This window comes from Notolepis coatsorum, assembly GCF_963971535.1.
Source record: "Notolepis coatsorum genome assembly, chromosome: 10".
In the NCBI taxonomy this organism is placed as follows: domain Eukaryota; kingdom Metazoa; phylum Chordata; class Actinopteri; order Aulopiformes; family Paralepididae; genus Notolepis; species Notolepis coatsorum.
Genome location: NC_140174.1, coordinates 43,004,686 through 43,027,444, shown reverse-complemented (window position 1 = coordinate 43,027,444; position 22,759 = coordinate 43,004,686). Strand labels below are relative to the sequence as shown.

At 44.7% G+C, this 22,759-nt stretch overlaps 1 protein-coding gene across 1 annotated transcript in view; it reads right to left on the bottom strand.

Moving 5' to 3' along the window:
* Positions 1 to 21,773, bottom strand: part of glud1b (glutamate dehydrogenase 1b) — a 40,770-nt gene extending 18,997 nt beyond the window's left edge. The window contains exons 1-6 of the mRNA XM_084323302.1: positions 21,205 to 21,773; positions 11,536 to 11,616; positions 10,202 to 10,257; positions 8,156 to 8,219; positions 6,272 to 6,366; positions 2,398 to 2,577 (exon numbers count right to left, since the gene is read on the bottom strand). Of these exons, the coding sequence (XP_084179428.1) occupies positions 2,398 to 2,577; positions 6,272 to 6,366; positions 8,156 to 8,219; positions 10,202 to 10,257; positions 11,536 to 11,616; positions 21,205 to 21,604 (876 nt within the window). The 5' untranslated portion in view covers positions 21,605 to 21,773. The remainder of the gene's footprint in view (positions 1 to 2,397; positions 2,578 to 6,271; positions 6,367 to 8,155; positions 8,220 to 10,201; positions 10,258 to 11,535; positions 11,617 to 21,204) is intronic.
* Between the last annotated feature and the right edge of the window lie 986 nt (positions 21,774 to 22,759).

Genomic DNA, 22,759 nt, shown 5'->3' with positions numbered 1-22,759 from the left:
AGCCTGGTGATACTATATCCAAATTGAACTCGGCCATTTGAAAGATACTAAATGTATATATATATAAATGTGCAAATTGGCTATAATAAGGTAATGTATAAGCATATATTCTATATTCTATAATAATATTTCAAATTGCATTGGTCCGGATGGGAGAATTCAGTACTGTATATACAGAACCTTCAGTTTGATCATCTTCCCTTTATTAATTTCCTTAGATCTTTTGTACACATGATCTCAAGAGGGTACTGAATGAGCTCAGTGGCAGTTTTTTAAGTTTGGTCATTATTATCATGGTTTTATTCACTGTCAAAGATGAAAAGAAAAATCATAATTCATATTTTCCTTTGTTTCATCACAATTTAAGCAAGCCTAGTAATAGACACAATATTTCTGACACTGAGAATACATTCATTGAGGTCCATAGATGTTCCTAGATACCAAGAATATGCAAATAGCCCTTGTAGAAGTGGAGCAATATTCCATTTACCTAGGTATACATTTTATGCAGATTTTCACCTGGGGTGGAACAGGTTAATGGACTTACATAAGGCTCACAGAGAATGTAAACTGGTAATTATGGAAAGGCTTCCGAGAAATGGGTCGAGGCGTGTGTGTGTGTGTGTGTGTGTGCGTGCGTGTGTGTGAAACATGAGGAGCTCTCATGTGTCAAAGGGAACTGAGAGCACTTGAGATAACTGCTGCATTGTGACCTTTACCCTTTCCCTCGGACACTGCTGCAGCACACACGCGCGCAACCCAAAGGTGAAAGGGATCAGTTAAACTCTCCTACAAGCTGTTCATTTGTCCAACGAGTTCTATGCTGAGTCATCAGTGTTGTCCTACTTCCCTGTCCCATGGTACTGACTCAGCTCAAACCAACACGCAGAGGGGAGAGGGAGGTTCCTGTGTCCTACGAGTAGAGGTGCAGCTATAGGATTTATAGGATGGGCATGACTACTCAAATCCACCCCCAATAGAAATACATGAATGACATTGTGCTGAAGCCAAAATGAACACCTTTCCCCAGTGTTGAGGAAAAAACCTCTGCGGTGCAGTGTGGTTACTCTTTGAGGTTGATGACAAATGATACTGGTATTGGTGCACCTCGATCTACAAGCTATAAATGTGTCCTAGTCATCTCCCAGTGCACTAAAGGAAATTCTCCCGACTTCCCTCCAGCGCCACTGCTGCCTGGCAGGAAAAGATAAGATGTAGAGCATCTCGATTCTGATGACAAATCAGAACCGGACTAAACCAGATGTCTGGTCTAGTGAGGCCCTGAAAACCCATGCGTCACTCCTACAGGACTGCGCACTTAGAGCCTTTGTGTTTGTGCCTCTAGGCATGAGGGAGCACTTGCACTCGTGGCTTTAGACTTTTCATCTCACCCAATTTAGAGTGTATGTGTCTTCATCTGTATCAGTGTGTGTTATAGGGGTGGGGGGGACCAGTACAGTACAGCAATATACCAATATATAGCGATATAATATATATATATATATATATAAAAAATTTTGCTTGACAATCCCATTTTACTGCAATAGAAATTATTGGAGTGAGGTGAACAGACTGAAAACATTATCTTATTAAATAAACCAGATGTATATATATTTGATTGCAGATGTTAAAGTTATGGACATAATTTGCAGTTGAAAAAAGGTAATAAATACAATATATCGCAATATTACAGTATATCATATATATCACATATCTTATTGTGGGGCCACTGGTGATTCCCACCCCTAGTGTGTGTGTGTGTATACTAGGGCTGTACCGAATGTCATTTTTATTTTATTTTTTACATGCAAAGCTTCTATTGAAGTTAAACATAATAAAAAAAAATATAATAATAAAAAAAATCCTCAATTTGAATAAAGTGATTAATCTGATTAAATTAGTCTTATTTATTTTTTTAATCAACTTTCTTTAATGAATATAACTCGTCAGTTTCGTCAACATAAATAATCCAATAAGGGCACGGTTGGTACGAAAGTGATGGTGACGTCTTGATGGAGCGCCGAGCGCCAAGCGGATGCAGAGGCTACTTTATGATAAATGTTTTATAAAAAAAATTATGACGAGTCATATACTATAATAGTATAATACTATAATATTAGTGTAGCCTAATCTTTATCTGCAACTGTGAAGAAAGACCCTGTTTAAACAGAATGAATAGACACATACAAAAAAATTTAAAAAAAGATTATAAAAGATTATAAAGAAAATTATAAAAATAATAATTTTAATGTTGATTTATAATTCGAATGTCAACGTTATGAATGAAGCTTCAAACTATTCGGTACAGCCCTAGTGTGTACACTGTATAGTTGTCTGTGTGCATCTACCAGAATGTGCAGGTTACATGAGTGTGTATGTTTGTCCGTCTGTGTGTACCTGGATGATGAAGGTCTTGTCCTGGAAGCCGGGGGTCAGGCCTATCATGCTCATGTAGGAGGCCTCGTTGATGAAGTTCTCGATGCCGTGGAACACTCCACGACCGGTGGCTGAGACACGACCGTGGATACCACCCTGGCTGATGGGCTTCCCCGTCACACAAGCATGGGCGTTGATGTCCTGTAGATACACACACACACACAGACACGGTTAGGAGGTTGTACAGCGCTGGCAATGTGTCAGGTATTGAAATTATCTACACACTGACACACACACACATTACAGAGTTAGGAGGCTCTGCAGTGCATCAAGGCAGTGAGATTATACTATTTTAAGTTCACTTCAGGACAAGCCAAATTAACGACAGAACCCATTACTTAACTACAGTACCCACTACGTAACTACAGTACCCACTACTTAACTACAGTACCCACTACTTAACTACAGTACCCACTACTTAACTACAGTACCCACTACTTGACTACAGTACCCACTACTTAACTACATAACGTGTGTGTGTGTGTGTGTGTGTGTGTGGTCCTATGTCCTCTGAGGGGAAGGACTGACAGCTTGCCACACACACACACACACACACACACACACACACACACACACACACACACAAATAGACATCAACACCGGAGAATAAATATTGTCCTGGCTATGGTTAAATAAAACCCGTTTGACTGGTTTTGATAGGAGAATGATGAACAGATAACGATCATTGTGAAGTATAACTCTAGTTATATGAATATGAACTGAGCTAATAGCACATGTGCTGAAATCATTTCACCAATGCACCCATCACTGACCAGGGCCTAATATTGGGCTTGAAGGGGGATACCCTTAGCCGCAGCCTGAGACAAACTCAGGAAATCCGGCCTCTGGGCTGCCTGCCTGCCTCCCTCGACGTTACTCATGGACGAGGCACCAGAAGAGGCTCTTTCTAGTAATACTCCTCGACGTCGACATCCGAGTCAGGTATCAGAGTCCAAGCACAGGAGAGGGAGGGTGGCCTTCGAAGGCAGCGTGGTGGGACAGGGTCTCTTCTCGAGGCAGAGTGGCACAGCTGGAGCACTCCTGGGAGTCGATCGCTCTGGCAGCGTGAGACTTGCCCAGGCAGCGGACGCAGAAGACACGGTCTGGCATGTGCGGGAAGGTGGCCTTGAAAGCCATTGGGGTTCTTCGTTGGCGATCACTGCTTTCTTCAGTGACCTGATGAAACAGCCATTGACAGTTTTCGGAGCAGCTGCCTAAGTTGTACAGGCCGAGAAACCTGAAGCTGTCGACACATTCCACCTCATGCCTTTAACCCTCAGATTGCAGAAGGGGGTGGGGCTTTCTTCCTGAAATCCAAGATTAGCTCTTTGGTCTCATCAGTATTCAGAACAAGACTTTGTTTTCCTCCCCATAGGTGAGTGTCTAATCCACCAGCTGCCTGTAGTGTAATTCATTGTTTCCGTGTCCTAGGATTGGTTGTGTCATCTGCTAATTTGAAAAGGTAGCTAAGTTGATGGGTGGACAGGCGGTCATGTAGAGGTGTGTAGAGGGAGAAGAGTCTAGGGTCGAGGCAGGAGCCCTGGGGAGTTCCCTAATCCCCACCCTCACCACCTGAGGTCTCTCCATCAGAACTTCTCTGAAGTGGGCAGCCCCAGACCGTATTAAAGGCTGAACTATAGTCCAGGAGGAGCATGCAGGCGTAGGTGTCGGGTTGTCCATATGTTCAAGGGCTGAGTGGAGAATGAGTTCCTCAGCTGAAAGAGAAGGAAGGGAGAATGTACGCTACAGCCCCTGCTTATATGCTAGCGATGGGGGTGTGGCCCTGGTCAGTGAAATTCTTTCAGGCACACAGAGAAGTCCAATAGGCGAAGGAAGACGCAGAGCCCGCATTACATATGACTGACTGACTGACTGACTGACTGACTGACTGACAGACAGACAGACAGACAGACAGACAGACAGACAGACAGACAGACAGACAGACAGACAGACAGACAGACAGACAGACAGACAGACAGACAGACAGACAGACAGACAGACAGACAGACAGACAGACAGACAGACAGACAGACAGACAGACAGACAGACAGACAGACAGACAGACAGACAGACAGACAGACAGACAGACAGACAGACAGACAGACAGACAGACAGACAGACAGACAGACAGACAGACAGACAGACAGACAGACAGACAGACAGACAGACAGACAGACAGACAGACAGACAGACAGACAGACAGACAGACAGACAGACAGACAGACAGACAGACAGACAGACAGACAGACAGACAGACAGACAGACAGACAGACAGACAGACAGACAGACAGACAGACAGACAGACAGACAGACAGACAGACAGACAGACAGACAGACAGACAGACAGACAGACAGACAGACAGACAGACAGACAGACAGACAGACAGACAGACAGACAGACAGACAGACAGACAGACAGACAGACAGACAGACAGACAGACAGACAGACAGACAGACAGACAGACAGACAGACAGACAGACAGACAGACAGACAGACAGACAGACAGACAGACAGACAGACAGACAGACAGACAGACAGACAGACAGACAGACAGACAGACAGACAGACAGACAGACAGACAGACAGACAGACAGACAGACAGACAGACAGACAGACAGACAGACAGACAGACAGACAGACAGACAGACAGACAGACAGACAGACAGACAGACAGACAGACAGACAGACAGACAGACAGACAGACAGACAGACAGACAGACAGACAGACAGACAGACAGACAGACAGACAGACAGACAGACAGACAGACAGACAGACAGACAGACAGACAGACAGACAGACAGACAGACAGACAGACAGACAGACAGACAGACAGACAGACAGACAGACAGACAGACAGACAGACAGACAGACAGACAGACAGACAGACAGACAGACAGACAGACAGACAGACAGACAGACAGACAGACAGACAGACAGACAGACAGACAGACAGACAGACAGACAGACAGACAGACAGACAGACAGACAGACAGACAGACAGACAGACAGACAGACAGACAGACAGACAGACAGACAGACAGACAGACAGACAGACAGACAGACAGACAGACAGACAGACAGACAGACAGACAGACAGACAGACAGACAGACAGACAGACAGACAGACAGACAGACAGACAGACAGACAGACAGACAGACAGACAGACAGACAGACAGACAGACAGACAGACAGACAGACAGACAGACAGACAGACAGACAGACAGACAGACAGACAGACAGACAGACAGACAGACAGACAGACAGACAGACAGACAGACAGACAGACAGACAGACAGACAGACAGACAGACAGACAGACAGACAGACAGACAGACAGACAGACAGACAGACAGACAGACAGACAGACAGACAGACAGACAGACAGACAGACAGACAGACAGACAGACAGACAGACAGACAGACAGACAGACAGACAGACAGACAGACAGACAGACAGACAGACAGACAGACAGACAGACAGACAGACAGACAGACAGACAGACAGACAGACAGACAGACAGACAGACAGACAGACAGACAGACAGACAGACAGACAGACAGACAGACAGACAGACAGACAGACAGACAGACAGACAAGGAAGGAAGGAAGGGAAGATGATGATCAACTGAATTGGATTGTTGCCTTTTGAATTTATGTTCCGATCCAAATCTATATAGTTAGTTACACCTCTACTATTTGTACTTATTTTGGTTAGTCTACTAATGTTCTACTAATAACTCATTCTAATTACATTATTATTAACTATCACCAATAAGTCTGTCCTCAAGAATGAGTCTCGATGGCGTTTTGACTTGTGCGTTTACCAACTCACCGTGTGTGCGATGGTGTTGGCGTATGTGTCAGCAATCCAAGACATCTCCCTCTCTCCTGTGCTCATGTCTGGGGCTGGGACGTCGATGCCAGGCCCTGCAAGGTGCGAGAAGGAGAGAGAGAGAGAGAGAGAGAGAGAGAGAGAGAGAGAGAGAGAGAGGAGAGAGAGAGAGAGAGAGGAAAGTGGGTGAGAGAGAGGGAGAATAAAGAGGTGAGGGAGAGAGAGATGGGGTGAGAGAGAGAGAAGAAAGTGGGTGAGAGAGAGGGAGAATAAAGAGGTGAGAGGGAGAGGGAGATGGGGGAGAGAGAGCGAGAGAGAGAGAAGAAGGTGGGTGAGAGAGAGAGAGAATAAACAGGTGTGAGAGAGAGGGTGAGAGGTGAAGGTTTACTTCAGTCTTCCAGCTGCCTCAGAGGAATGCAATGGAACGGAATGTGTCCACAACATACTGTAGCGGTACTTGACATCACACGCAAAGGCAGCATGAATAAAGAAAGACCAACGCGTTTATCTCATATAATATTACATGCAAACAACCTGAACTGTGGACAGGGAGACACTACTAGTGGTGTTAAAGGTTGAATGTTAAATAATAAATACAGTAAGTAATAATGAGATAATTATGGTGGAGACCGGCCCCTAAAAATGGGATCAGAAACAGAGTGGGGGATGGGAGGAGAGAGAGAGACTGAGAAGAAAGGGACAGAGGGAGATGTGGAGGTGAGATGTATGTCTGAACTTCCCTGCACAAGGGCGTCCACACACACACATTAGTTTTGCACAAACACACACACAGATACACGCTGAATAGGGCAGTGGAGTGTGTGATTGGGGATCCCCGTCCCTGTAGGGGGATTCACTAATGAAGGCTTTCCATACTTAACACGGAAAGAGCTAAGCTCTCAGCACTGATACCCAGATGCTGGCTTGGGAGGGGGATGCCCTTAGCCGTGGGCACAGCCTAAATGAGCCTGGGGAAAACTCTGGAAATCTGGCTTCTGGGCAGCCTGCCTGCCTCAACATTCCTTGTGGACGAGGCACCAGAGGAAGCTCTTTCTGAACTGGTGCACCACCAGAGATGGCTGGTAATACTCCTCCATGTCCATTAAAAGGGGCACTTCACTAAAGAAAACAATGGCGATTATTTTTGGATATAATCTCGATCCTGTCCCAGAGCTCCAGATGGCTTTGCACACATTCATTCTAGACAGTTGAATGAGTTTGAATATGTCCTCCAGCGATGTCATCAGATGACACATTGCAATAGAAGTTACTGCTGTTTTCTTTTTTTCATTTACATCACGAGGCACATCGTGGACACAAGGATTCAGTGTCTTCCAACTACGCCACTAGAGGGCTTATTTCAAACTCCTAACTCTCATTACGGTCAAACTAAATGAACGTGAGTTCTGGGATATGTGTGAGATTATGGGCAAAATAAATAAGCATTGTACATCCATATTCCATACCCTTTTTCATGACACTTTCCTGTCAACCAATATTGTGCAATGCCACAGCTCACTGGCCACAGGTTTAAACGACGATCACCTGTTGTTTTCAGACCAAGATGGCTGCGATCGGAATACTATGAATACAGTAAGGCCACCAAACTACTACTGGAATCTACATACACAATTACACACGACAGAAATAATGACACACCTCTCTGTCCCTCTGGTGTTTGAGCTGAACATTAATCTACATGGGACTATAGGGGACGATACACACAGGCTCTTAACCTCCTGTGTGTGCGTGTGCGTGTGTGTGTGTGTGTGATAGAGAGATGACTGGCTATATAGCCTCACAGTTATACAAGTGTAAGTGCTAAAACAAGTGAATAAACACCAACCAATCACACAAGGTAGAAGGTTTGTGTGTGTGTCTCACCAATGAATCCCTTCTTGGCCAGCTCAATAGTGAACCTTCTGGTGATCTTCTCCAGCTCATTGTCCTGAAGGACAGAGAGAGAGAGAGAGAGAGAGAGAGAGAGAGACAAAAATGATAAATAGCTTTTTAGTATATCTAAATATAACATATATTTATGTTAACTCTCACTCTGTGTGTGTGTGTGCGCGCGTGCGCATGCGTGCATGTGTGTGTGTGTGTGTGTGTGTGTGAGCGTGTTCAACGCTTAGCATCAGTTTCAGCATACAAGTCTGGGTGCATCACCTCTGCCTGCAATTGTGCGACTCATCCCCATAACTTCCCATAGACCAAGAGAGCGCACCCTAGGTGCCACACCCTCTTATACCTTTCCCCTGCCAGCCCCAGGTTGGTAGAGTGCAGCGTGACAGCTCGGCTGACCAATCACCCAAATCCCAGGGTCGCTACAGTATAATTAATTGTGGTCCCCTAGAATGAGGTTATTGTGTATTCAAAAAATAAAAAAGGGCTACAATTCCTACACAATTCACCCAACATGGATGTAAACAATGTCAAAATATAACTGAAAGTCTGGCCCTTTAAAATCATAGTCATTGTTACATTTCAAATGCAATGTGCTGGAGTACACACTGTACACTATACTCAGACGTACAGACTGCACAGTATATATTATCATTATACTGTAGAGAAACAGAGATGAGCCTCCTTCTTCTCTTTGTCTGTCTTACTGCAAACAGCTGAGCAGTCCCACTCCTTACAGCCAGCTCTGGACATGGAGACGTAAGCACTATGCTGGACATGTTCCCAATGCCCTTCAAGCTGCAGCATCAGCTCATCTGTATGCATCCTCACTAGTCTATGTAATAAAAATAACACAAGGAGGGGCGCCAGGGTGGCACACCACGTACAGCACTGCGGTGCAACACGGCCGTCCCGGGTTCGACTCCCGGACCCGGCGACCTTTGCCGAATGTCTTCCCCCCTCTATCCTCCCATACTTCCTCTCTCTACCGGACTGCCCGGTAAAAACCAATAAAATATCTACCAAAAACATAATAAAAAAATTAAATAACACAAGGACATCGATTGGAACTGGTCTTACGTGAAGTAGCATTCCAGTTAATCGCCACTAGGGGCAGAGTGGTGAGTGAGTGAGTGAGTGAGTGAGTGACGTTGCCGGTCATAGAGGCATTTCGCAAGATAAAAATACAAGTATCTTGTAAGTCTATACACGCTAAATATAATGGGGCCTAATCACACTAAAATACAACTTGTATAAAATCAACACTTAAAAATAAAACATCTGATCATTAAAATCATGAACATCTCAAATCTATCCATCCAGTCATCTAGCCACACGTGGATCTCTTCTTGAGAACAGACAGAAATTGCAGTTAACTGCACCGACTGCACAATTTAAATATGTGACCTCCTCTCCCTCTCACACACACACGAGAGAAAAGGTGAAAGGATAGAAATCTAAACCCTTGTTTGTCCTTCTGTCCTCTGGCAACAGAGAAATCATCCAGTGTGCATGTGTGTGTGTGTGTGTGTGTGTGTGTGTGTGTGCACGTGTGTATGTGAAATGGATCACTGATGTGACAAGATTGGCTACAGTGTCCTGTGCACCAGAGCGTTACTTTCCACCATAGCTGCCAGCCTTGCGTGCATGTATATATACTGTATACATCATGCACGCTACAGTACCCACTACTTAACTACAGAACCGTGTGTGTGTGTGTGTGTGTGTGTGTGTGTGTGTGTGTGTGTGCATGCATGTGTATTTAACTAAAAACACAGGCTTGCCGCTTTCCCAAAATAATCAATCCAGAGAGGCAGCAGCTAAGAATCACATGACAACTCGTTTGGTCGGAGTGCGCTGCGTCTTTGTGCACACACTAGAAAGAGCCCTGAGCCGCATCACAACCAAGACATGTCCCTTCCCCCCTCCCCCCACACACACACATACACAGTGCACTACATAACCATGCGTGCTTATATCTACACGTGTGTATGGATGTATGGGGGGTTGACACGGTGTCTGACTTACAGAGTAATTCTTAGGGTTGATCTTGACACCAGCTTTGGCTCCCCCAAACGGCACATCTGGAGAGAGAGTGAGACTACAGCTTAAATACCACTGGGATTAAGAACAGACACTGAGGAGTACACACACACACACACATCACAGGATCTTAAAATGGTAGAGCCCCTGGTTACCTTGACAAGTACTTTAAGAAGGTAGGAGAAGTTCATAATCACAACACCAGAGCAAAGGGTACTAGCAAACCTTTTCAAAAGTTTCAAAACCATGACGGGGAAGGTTTCTTTTATCTATGCTGGTGATTAGAGAATGGGAAAAAAAACTGCCTCTTGCGATTAAGGAGGGACACAAGTTACACAACCCACACGTATTTAAGAAAAAGGTCAAACAGAGACTGCTAGATAACCAAATAAGGACATGGCCATATTAATACACCAAAATAGGTTAAAAAAGGAAAGTTATTATTATTATGGGGCGACAGTGGCTCAGGGTGTAGAGCGATCATCTGGTAATCGGAAGGTTCCTGGTTCGATTCCAGCTTCTCCCGGCAGTGTGTCGAAGTGTCCTTGAGCAACACTTGACCCCTAACTGCTCCCAATGAGCAGGTTGGCATGGTTGCCTCCGCCATCAGTGAGTGAATGTGTGAGTGAATGTGTGAGTGAATGTGTGAATGTGAGGCATAAGTTGTAAAACGCTTTGGAAAAAAGCACTATTTTTCATTAATTCTTTATTCGCATATTTATTTTATTAATGGTCTGCACCTTTTGAAAATGTAAATAGATTGTAATGTTAAGATGTAGCATGTTGTAGTTGTATGTCTTACACTTTAATGTTGAACAACTGTCTCCATCTTGTTGGGACATGGATGGACTGATGGAAATAAGTCCTGGGACTTTGTCATGTTATCCCTGACAATATCTCTGAATTGTTTTAACTACTGTATTTGAATGTGTCAAATAAACTAAACAATAAATCCCACTCACATCGACACATCATCATTACAATGAGCTTTGGTTGCTTTGGAAACACACATACAGTAAAAAGCTACAATATGAAGAGATGAGGGTGTAATTTTATTTTCAGCATGCCATCAAATAAACAGGAGGATACTTCAAAGGTACAAGAAAGAGAGACAAGACAAGAGACATGTGTGTCACACTTAGATGGAGGACAGATGGTAGACAGCAGGAAGATGGAAGGAATTAAAGTTTTGGTCTGAATAGATTTGAATAGATTTGCCTTAAATCAAATGAAAGCAGCACATGGCAGAGGGTCACGGGGGCTGAGAAGGAGGACAACCAGCTGGAAGCTTCGAGGGAGGGTAGGGCTCTGGTACTTACCGACCACAGCACACTTATAGGTCATCAGAGAGGCCAGGGCTTTTACCTCATCTACAGACACGTCTGGACTGTAACGGATACCTGTGGACACACACACACACACAGTGGTCAGTCAACAGCCAACACATAGGCCTACCACAGAATTAAAGAGTGCAATGGAAGTTGTGTGACAGGGGTCTGACATTAGACCACCATGCCACAAGATACTGTAGCAATATGAAATGTCACTTTTTGCATACTGCCATTTATGACAGGATGACTACAACACTGCATATTGTTTTCATGGCATTATATTATTATTATTATTATACCTTTAAAATGAAATACAAATATTTATTCAGCCATACATTTTCTTCATTCAAGTTTTGTTCAGAATATTGTGATAATATAGAATGGTGAAGCCAGTAGCATGTACTGTAACGTTATGAATCAAATCAGATCGTCTCACCCCTCGTTCTCAGGCATACATTACAGTGTATCACACTTGTGTCAGTCCACTAGGCTAATAGTGGAATTTGGAAGTTGCCGACTAATCGCAGTTGATTTAATCTGTTAGAAGTGTATCTAGAGCTTACCAAAGATATCCGTATAATTAGCCGTAGTATGACTACGAAGCTGTTTATTCAAGGTTACAGTAGTATTCCAAGATTCAACTCCAGTTGTGATTTATTATCATGTAGTTCCTAATTTATGCAAATGACATGTCGTCAGCTTGTGACTGCAACTTGTTCCTGTTCGCGGAAGACTCAGCCCTGCTGGTCTCTGACAAGAACAAGTTACAGGTTGAAAAAACCCTCAGCCCGGGCGGCCTGGTAGCACAGCGGACTAAGCGTCTGTCTACCACTGCAGAGACACTGGTATTGAATCCGGCTGTCAGCAGTGCCTCCGGCTTGGCCGGTCGTCATACTGGCTCAATTGGCAGAGTCAGCGGGAGAGAAGCCGGTGGGTGGTAATTTGGTCGTTGTAAACAGCGACTCCTACAGGTCGGTCAGGGCGCCTACACAGCGAGGGAGGGAAATGGTGAAGGTAGTGTGACCTCCCATGCGTTACACTTCACCAATGAGATTCGTCGCTGCCAGGTGAAAAGAGGCTGCTGGCTGTCTCCTATGTATTGGAGGAAGCATGTGATAGACTTCAGGGCTCCCTAGACCGACCAGTGGGGGGCACATGCACGCAACGACCAGGAAGGGGAGGGGGGAATTGGCATAATGACTAAAATTGGGATGGGAGGAAAATAGGAGAAAAAGTGGATACAAAAAAAAAAAAAAAAAAAAAAAAAACTCAGCTCGGAACTAGGCAAAATCTGCATCTGACTCGCTGATAACAAACTATCATTACACCTGGGTAAAACAGTCAGAGTCCATTCTCTTCGGTTAAAATAACAAACTCAGCAAGACCGACGGCTTCTCAGTTACAGTGGGTGACAATATTGTCACAAGGAAAGATGAAATTACATACCTAGGTTCCATCCTAGAGGCAAATCTTTCCTGTGAAATGGCATTCAATGTAATAAAAAAAGTCAACCAACGAACTCGATTCTTGTACCGGATCTCCTCTCTGGTAAACAAGAATACCCTGAAGACTGGCAGGAGCACTCATTCAAGGGTACTACGACTATGCTTGCACCTCATGGTACCAAAGCACCTCAAAGGCGCTAAAAACTAAATTACAAACATCTCAGACTACTGCTTGACCTTACTCCTAGAACCCACCTCACCCCTGCCCACTTTGACAACCTAGGATGGCTTAGAGTAGACGACAGAGTACAGCAACTTGCAATGGGCCTGGTCTACAAGATACACTACACGACTAAGGTACCCATGTACATGTCAAAATACTTCCCAAAGGTGAGTGAATTCCACGACCACAACACCAGAGGGAGTTCCACAAATCATGTTAAACCCAGATTCGGCTCAAACAAGGGACTACTAAACACGTTTCGCAATTATGCCACATCAATGTGGAACACCCTACCCACAGCTGTAAAGGAATGTGAATCACTACCCACTTTCAAAACTACTCTCAAAGAGCACGTCCTACGAGAGACTGCAATTCGAAACTGGCCCCTGTAAATGTCCTAACGCAACCCCCTCCAATGTACAATAAATGTCCTATTAAACCCAATAATACACAAGACCCTCTTCTTGGGACCAAGTAAGGTTTCGTCGATAATCCAATTTACAGTTACACCCCCCCCCCCCCCCCCCCCACCCCGCCTACCCACCCCACCACCTCCAATGTACAGTTTCCCCCCCACCCCACCTACCAACCTCCTACCTACCAACCTCCTCCAATGTACAGTTTCTTCGTCAAATGTATATACTCTCTTTTTTACTCTTCTTGTATCAAAAACAGTACTGTATTTGTAATCTGGTATGTCATAAATGTATAGATGTAGCAGACTGTCTAACTGTATATCATATATGTTATGATGAATTGAAAATGGGGGACCCTGATGTAAACAAGAAGAAAGTCTTTCTCTGGTCTGCATCCCCTTAACAATTGTGTGTATTGAGCTGTACTGTATTGTACCCATTCTGCAATCTGTTAATAAAATGTTCAATCAATCAATCAATCAGTAATGCTGTAAAATATCTGTACTAGTGTTGTCAAAAATATCGAAGTATCGATACATATCGATACTGAATATTTAAAACGGCTTCGATACTCATTTCCCGAAGTACCGATACTTTCTGCAGTATCGGTACCAGCTGGCTTGCTCCCGCAAGTTGTTGACAGACAGACGCGCTGCCAGAGCCTTGCCCTTCCGCCTCCTCCTCCTCCTCGCTCAGAGCAACAGACACAAGCTGCTGCAGCCTCCTCCCCCTCACAGCCGGGCAGTGCAGCCCTGTCTTCAGTTTGTAAACAACGCTATTATTAGCTAACGTTAGCTGTCGTTCCTCCGTTAGCTTAATGCTAGCTAGCTGGCCACCTATTACTTCATGGAAACGGAGTAACGTCAAGCCGAGCCCACTACACCAGTACACGCATGACCTCGACACAACTACCCCGTTTCCAACGTTAGGTCTAGCGGAGCCGGAGCCCATCCTACACCAGTACACACATGAACTCGACACAACTACCCCGTTTCCAACGTTAGGTCTAGCGGAGCCGGAGCCCATCCTACACCAGTACACACATGAACTCGACACAACTACCCCGTTTCCAACGTTAGGTCGAGCGGAGCCGGAGCCCATCCTACACCAGTACACACATGAACTCGACACAACGTTACCCCGCCTCCATGAAGTGTCCAATTAGCAGCAATGTTGTTGAAAATGTAACGTTAATAAATGCTCCGAGCATAGCTCCGGAGAACTCTCTCTCTCTCTCTCTCTCAAGTACCCTTGTTTTCAGGTCATAACTAGAAAGGTGCGCTCAGTAGACTTAAAATCTCCAGCAGCCACTCTCTCTTTCTCTCTTTCTCTCTCTCTCTCTCTCTCTCTCTCTGATCTAAAGATAAACAAAGGGTTTTAAAAGTGTATTTATCTTCTCGTATAGTACCAGAGAGAAGCTGAGGAGAATCAACCAGCAACAAAAGCAAAATTTGTTAAAAAAAAATATTATTATAATAAAAAAAAAAAAAAAAAAAAAAATTGGTATTGAAAGTATCGAAAGTATCGATACTTTTCAAGGTATCGTATCGAAGTCGAAATTCCAGCATCGTGACAACACTAATCTGTACATCTACAGTAATAACAAATAAAAACATATGACTGGCCTATATCTACTATTACCAAATATATCATTATAAACTGAAGATATTCTATTACATTTTTTAACACATTTATATATTTTCAATTAATCTATAAAGAAAATGTTCACACAAGACCCAATGAGAGCCCGTTCAAGTGCTTTGTATGGTATGTGGAACCGTACATTACCTATAACCATACTTATTGGTTAAGTAGGCTGTTACACCTTCTAACATCAGGCACAGGGAATCAATAAACAAGACAAACTGCTGTCTTTCACTGCAGACAGAGCTGTGTGAAAAGATCCAACCATATATATAATAAATCAGTATGCATGTTCTTCACAGCTGCTCACTAAAAAGGCCAAAGGTCACCGGATTGCTTCTGGTAGTCACGACAATCGGCGGGGGGTGGGGCGAGTACGATGAGACAATCCCAGCCGTCCAATCAACCTCAAAGCCTCAGTCATTCCCTCCCACTCGCTAGAATGAACTTCCATCACCATGGTAAATTGGTAACATCTGTGGACCAGATTGTTTCCTTCCCTAACTGATATTATATACAATAGAATATAGCACGATTCTTGCTCAAAATGAATCAAGATTTTTCTCCCTAAGAATTGAGATCACGATTCTCTCACACGATTCTTATTTTTTAAATAAAAACATTTATTGCACTCTCTTAACTCATTCCCCGCCAACGACGAGTATACTCGTTATTGGCCGCCAATCGAATAACGCCAACAACGAGTATACTCGTTATTGGATCGTTATTTCTTTTATTCGCTATTTCCATTCATAAATCATCCAGGAAGGTTGTGGTACTGTGTGGCAATGTGTCTGAGATCGCAAAGGTCGAATACCACCGCCTGGTGAATCTGGCAACAAGTCAACACAAAAGTAAGAAAATATATTGAATGTTGAATTAATAGCGTGTTTTGCTTTACATCGGGTAAGTGTGATTGATATCGCAACTGGGATTGTTCCGAAGCAAATAAGTCAACACGTGAACGTGAATGCAGCAGATTGAGATCTTTTTACGATTAATCATGCAGCCCCAATAGTAAGCCACATAGTAAGCCACACTAGCTACCCAACCTCACTGGTGTGGGCAGAGGGTGCATGTGTGTGCGCGTGTGTGTGTGTGTGTTTGTTTGTGTTTGTGTGTGTCGGCCTCCATCACGACCAAATTTAGCTCATCTAAAGTTAGCTGACACAGAGAAACCAAAGGCACGCACCACAAATTGTAAAGAACAAGGAAGAGTGAGAGTGTGTGTGTGTGTGTGTGTGTGTGTGTGTGTGTGTGTGTGTGTGTGTGTGTGTGTGTGTGTGTGTGTGTGTGTTCTGAATCAGTAGCAGCGCAGAGCCACGTCAGACAGGAAGCAAAACATAGATGAACACAAGCCCACCCAGCTGATTTTCCTGCATGACATCATCTCTTAGCCCCACCCCCTGGGCCTGGCTGTTGCTCCAGTCCACCAGCCATTCCAAAAACAAGGCCACTCCCTATGTCTTTTGCAATATCTCAATAATTTCCCGTTTATCCTTTAGTCTGTTTCTCCCGTGGATCTCAAACGACATGACTGGCATGAGCTGTATGATGACGGCCAAGTCGGCCATACATCCCCACAGTCTGTCTTTTTAAATCTAGTCTACTGCACTGTATATACAAAGCTCATTCCTCTTCCTAGGATCATATAAAAGAAGCAGTGAAGCCAGACCAGCACTCTCAGGTTCAAAATTTAATGGCAGCCTGAAACAAACATGTTTCGGAAATATGTATTCCTTCTTCAGTGTTATAGCTTGCAATATTTCCGAAACATGTTTGTTTCACGCTGCCATTAAATTTTGAACCTGAGAGTGCTGGTCTGGCTTCACTGCTTCTTTTATATAATACTTAATGGGATTTCAGCACCCAGTGTCGTATCTTGAGAGCGCGGTCTAACTTGACATTTTCTTCCTAGGATCATGAAAAGCCTTGTAACTGTCCGTTCAGCCCATGCTCAGCTGAGGACAGTAACTTGTGGTACTGAATAAACACACGAGCTCGCCTGGTGAACAAAAAGCGCCATTATGCTGCACAGCCTGCACTATATTCCTCCCACCCCCCCCCCCCCCCCCCTCTCTGTGCCACCGCAGTGCCAAGGAAACAAAACACACGCTTGTAAACACATTCCTCTTGAGCGGGAAGCGGGTCTCCGGGAATGAACAGCCTCAAATGCTTTTTATCTGGTGATCAGAGACGTGGGTTTGTTTCCCACAAGTGGAAAAATATGTTGGACAGAAATCGAGGAGGAGGCAGGCCCTCTCACGCACACACACACACACTTGTACAAACACACAGTTTACAGAGCTAGCATAACCACACCGAAGCCAGACAGGGATTGAAACCATAATAACCTGTGGCTCCTCTCCTACAGGAGGATATACTGTATGGTATTGGTAATGTGCTACTGTACGAGGCACGGGTGTCTCTCTCTCACTTCTGCATGTTTAATTAAATAATGACTTGTTGCACTGTTTTAACAGTGGGGTATTACTATTTTCTAACATGTTCTACTACACACACACACAAACACACTCACCTAGACACACTCCACCAAACACCCACACATACACCCACATACACACACACAGACCCATACATACCTACTGTACACGCACACACATGCCTAAACAAACCTACACACACCACACAAACACACACACTCAGAGTCAGACACACCTACTGTACCTACACAAACCCACCCAGACAACTACCTACACAAACACACACCCATACACACCTACCTAGACAAACACACACCCAGACACTCTACATACACAAACACACACCTACCTACCTATACAAACACACACCCACCCAGACTATCTACACAAACACACACTCACCCAGACACACCTACCAGTACCTACACAAACACACACCCACCCAGACACACATTTCTACACAAACACACACTCACCCAGACACACCTACCAGTACCTACACAAACACACACCCACCCAGACACACATACCTACACGAACACACTCACCCAGACACACCTACCTACACACACACACACCCACCCAGACACACCTACCTACACACACACACACACTCACCCAGACACACCTACCTACACACACACCCACCAGACACACCCACAACATGCATGTCAGTAGAGAGCAGTGTGGGCCATCCCATCGTCTGATTGGCTGTAAGGGGTGTATTAGCCAGCACTACCAGCAAATGCAAAAACAGCCTTTGCACTTTGTAATGTATTGTGCACTGATCTAAGCAGGACCAACGGTCTACAAGTGGTATCAATGATTAATGATTAAACCCTCTGGAAAATAACCATCATTAACCCCCCTCTTATCCTGTAGGTGCCCCTGAGTGAGGGAGATATTAACATGGATTTATAGATGGCTGATCAACGGTCAATCCACGGTTAGTGTCCCAAACAGTATTAAGGCTCACAGGCCTAGTAGGTCTATTCTATTAGAAGCCGATCGATCCAACCACTGGCAGGTTGAGCCTTAGTCCAGGTTTTGGAGAATGGCAGATTATCTTAAGTAAGGCTAATGGGAATATCGATATTATAAAATCGTTATATTTTGTCCTGGGCTCCTGGTGGAGAGGTTTCGGATTTACAGCAGGGTTTAGGATTTAGAGCCCTGGCTAGTAGCTACTAGCTACATTGATCTGTTGCGTCAGTCCGTCTACATCTGTTTTTAATTATTTCCCAATGAGGAGTATCTGTTTGTAGGACACAGGACTCTAACAGTTGTGTCTGTTTTTGATCTGATGGATGTCATACTAACTGCAAACTGTTGTTTCTGAAAACATACAATTACATTAGATTTTAATTTAAAAACGAACCAACAGACAGACATTGTCTGTTTTATCTCAGTTTTTAGATGAATCAATACTGTATAGCCGAGCCCTTAGGCTATGTGACATGGATGCTGCTGCTTTGATATGCCTATTGATCATCATGGACTTGATCGAAATACTGCAAATGTTCAGCATGTTACATAGTTTGGGAAAATAAAACACTATGGTGGGGAATTAGTACCAGGCAAATGCAGATAGATTTTCTCTGTGGCTGGTAGGACAGGTGTGTCTAGACTTACTAGACTCTACTCTCTACTCTACTCTACTAGAATCTATTAGACTGTACTCTACCTGGCAGGTAAACCACTCGTTCTTATTCTAAAATGTATCTCAAACCTGCCCCCTGAAACAAGTTGTGATTGGAGGATCAAGAAAAAGGGGGCAGGGTTTGAGATTTTGAGATGAGTGTCTGGTGATCTGACAAAAGCTAAATTTGCCATGAGGATGAAAAGGTTACGTTCCTGCCATGAAAACACTGAAGGATCGTACTATACCGGTGTTCAAATGTGGCGTACCTGATTTAACAGCCTCATGGTTAGGCCTAAAACTTTTAAGAATCCCCCAATCCTGTTACTTTTCAATCTGATGTGCATGCATTGCAGACCATTGCACAACAGCATGAGTGCACCTGAATGTCCACCCCACACCATTAAATGCCCTCTGACTGACTGCCCATGACTATAACTGACTGAATGACCGTCTCTACTGACTGAGAATACCCCCGGCCCCCCTCCTCTATACTCTGTGCCCTTCCCCCACATGTCACACTACTGACGAATTGGAATACAGAGACACATAACCACCCCTTTCTCTCAACTCCCCTGCCTCACTGTACGTCTGTAAATCACCCAGAGTGCATCACTACACCAACCCAGAACCCACAACCCCCCGCTTCTGAACCTTGATCTATGAACCCTGTAACATGTATCACTCATATTACCCCTCATCTATACCACTGCTGAAATGGCCGAATGGGCATTGGGCAGTGGGCACACAGGCAATTTCACTCCCACCCACAGCTTTTCCTGAATGAATGCATGAATTAGTACCTGAATGAGCAGTGTATATCAGCAGTAGGTCTAGCCTACCAGGGGTCTATTCCTAAATATGATGCAACGTAAGTGCATCAATTGCCGGCTGAAATACCACCTGGTGCCTCTAACCAGCCTTCCGTTCCATCTATGGCACCCACCTGAGCTGCTAAGTAGGCTAACGTTAGACACATCTGTTGCTCAGACTGAAGTCAACAATAAACAACAGCTACATCCCATTCCAAATCAGATCAAATCATTAAATGATGTGGCGGAATCACCATCTTGTTGTGTAATGAAAAAATGTCTATCGTGGTTAGTATGATCAAGGGACATACAAGGACAACACGGATGGATGGATGGATGGAATGGATGCTGATAACTTTAGCCCCACAAGCGCACTATCAGTTGAGACCAACAATGAATGACAGGACACTGCTGCAGTTTTGACAGCTAGCATTCAGCTAGCCTGGAAGCTAACCAACTACTACAGCCACAGGTGTACGGGAAGGTCACTGTAGAAGAAGCTACCATTCAAAATCTGACACAACTGTCCACGAAAAATGTTGTAAGCCAGGGGGGAGGCCTGCATTAACGTCAACGTGGCAATCCTTTAGAGTTTAGACGAACGACGTGAACAAAACCACTGAAATGCATTAATCAACGGGGGGCAGCCGTTACCAGTATATGCTGTATGCTTAGTGCTTGTGCGTATTGGGTAATAACCGGCTAGTGCTATTGCTAGCTAACTGTGCTAAGTCTAAACGGTATTGGGTAATAACCGGCTAGTTACAGTAATTGATTGATTGATTGAAAACTTTATTAACAGATTGCAGAATGGGTACAATACAGTACAGCTCAATACACACAATTGTTAAGGGGATGCAGACCAGAGAAAGACTTTCGTCTTGTTTACATCAGGGTCTCCCATTTTCAATTAATCAGGACATATATGACATACATGACATACAGATAGGCAGTACTGTAATGGGCTAGTGCTATTGCTAGCTAACTGTGCTAAGTCTAAACGGTAGCTAGCCATGGCTCCTGTGGTCTCTTACCCCCCTTGCAGGGCGTCCTGTGCTGGCTGTGCTGGGCGCGGTATGCCTCGATCACCTCCCACTCCCCGTTGTCCCTCTTGATGGGGAAATTCACGCTCAGGACGTGGTTACAGGGCTTGATGATGCGGAGGATGCCCCTCACGCGGTTCCTCTTCTGCTGGGGGCTCTCCCGGTTCTTGATATCCTCCACCAGCTTGTCCTCCACGATGGCCGCGCCGCGGTCGAAGAAGCCCTCCACCATCCTGAAGAAGTTGGGGTCGTCGGGCTGCTCCACCGCGTCGGCATAGTGGCGCACCCGCATCAAGGCGGAGGAAGCCGGGAGCGCGGACTCCACGCACCCCGCCGAGGCCAGAGCACTGCCCGCCGAGCGGGTCAGCAGCTCCCCGAAATACCGGTACATAACTAAAAAGGGCGAGCTAACTATTGTGTAAACGAAAGTTTAAAAAGAAAGCAACTAAACAAACACAATGGGGGTGACAACAGGTAAGGGGATACGAATGAGCGACACAACGGCTCCTCACTGCGTCCCGTCCTCTGGCCGACTGGAGAACGTCATACTGGGTCCGTTGGCTTTAAAAGGCGGTGGGCTCCTCTGGATGCACGAGCGGAGGGGGGGGGGGGTCAGAGGCGCGCGCTCGCTGGAGGCAGGAAGGAAACACTGCACGCTCCCGAGTCTGCACTGGTAGGCTACTCACGGTAATACTCTGCACCAAGTTTGAAAGTCTGCTGATTTGTGCGAATAGGTAATGAATTGGAAGTAGGCCTTTCCACAGCAAAACGGTAGGCCTTGGTTGAGAAATGCAGCCCAGGCTGTTTAGTCTATATATTCAGTACTGTTCAGTACTGTTTGAAGATGCACAATGAGATCTGAGCGCATTGTTGAATAGAATAGATCCACAGTATGACATCATACTGTGACATCACAAATGTTCTAGAATGTTCTATTATGACATTTATTTAACCAGGTACTATTATGACATCATACTGTGACATCACAACGGAACATGTTTGAGTCCCATTTGAATAATATAATTAATGTTTGGTAAGGCTGTAGCCTGTCCCCGAAGCCTGTTTTTGGGATTCAAACTTCGTCAGGTTTTTTTTTAATTCTAATTCTTTTTAAATAAATTCTTATTTTCTCCCTAAACTTTCGGAGGACGACGCTAAACAGTTAGAAGCACCGATCACATTAGAAGAACTCAAGAAGGCCATATCCGGAATGAAAAATGGTAAGGCTCCGGGAAGAGACGGTATCCCATCAGAAATGTACCTTTCTTGTTGGGACATATTTGGACCCTTATTACTAAATATGATCTTATACTCAGTCAAGGAGGGGAGCTTCCATAAACACCACAATATCGCACTCATTTCAGTCCTTCTCAAAAAAGACAAAGACCCCACCGAGTGCGGTAGTTACAGACCTTTAAGCCTCCTCGGAACCGATGTCAAACTGTACTCTAAGGTATTAGCCATCAGATTGCAAAAGCATATGACGTCTTTAGTTCATCCGGACCAAACTGGCTTCATAAGAGGTCGCCTGATCAATGATAACATA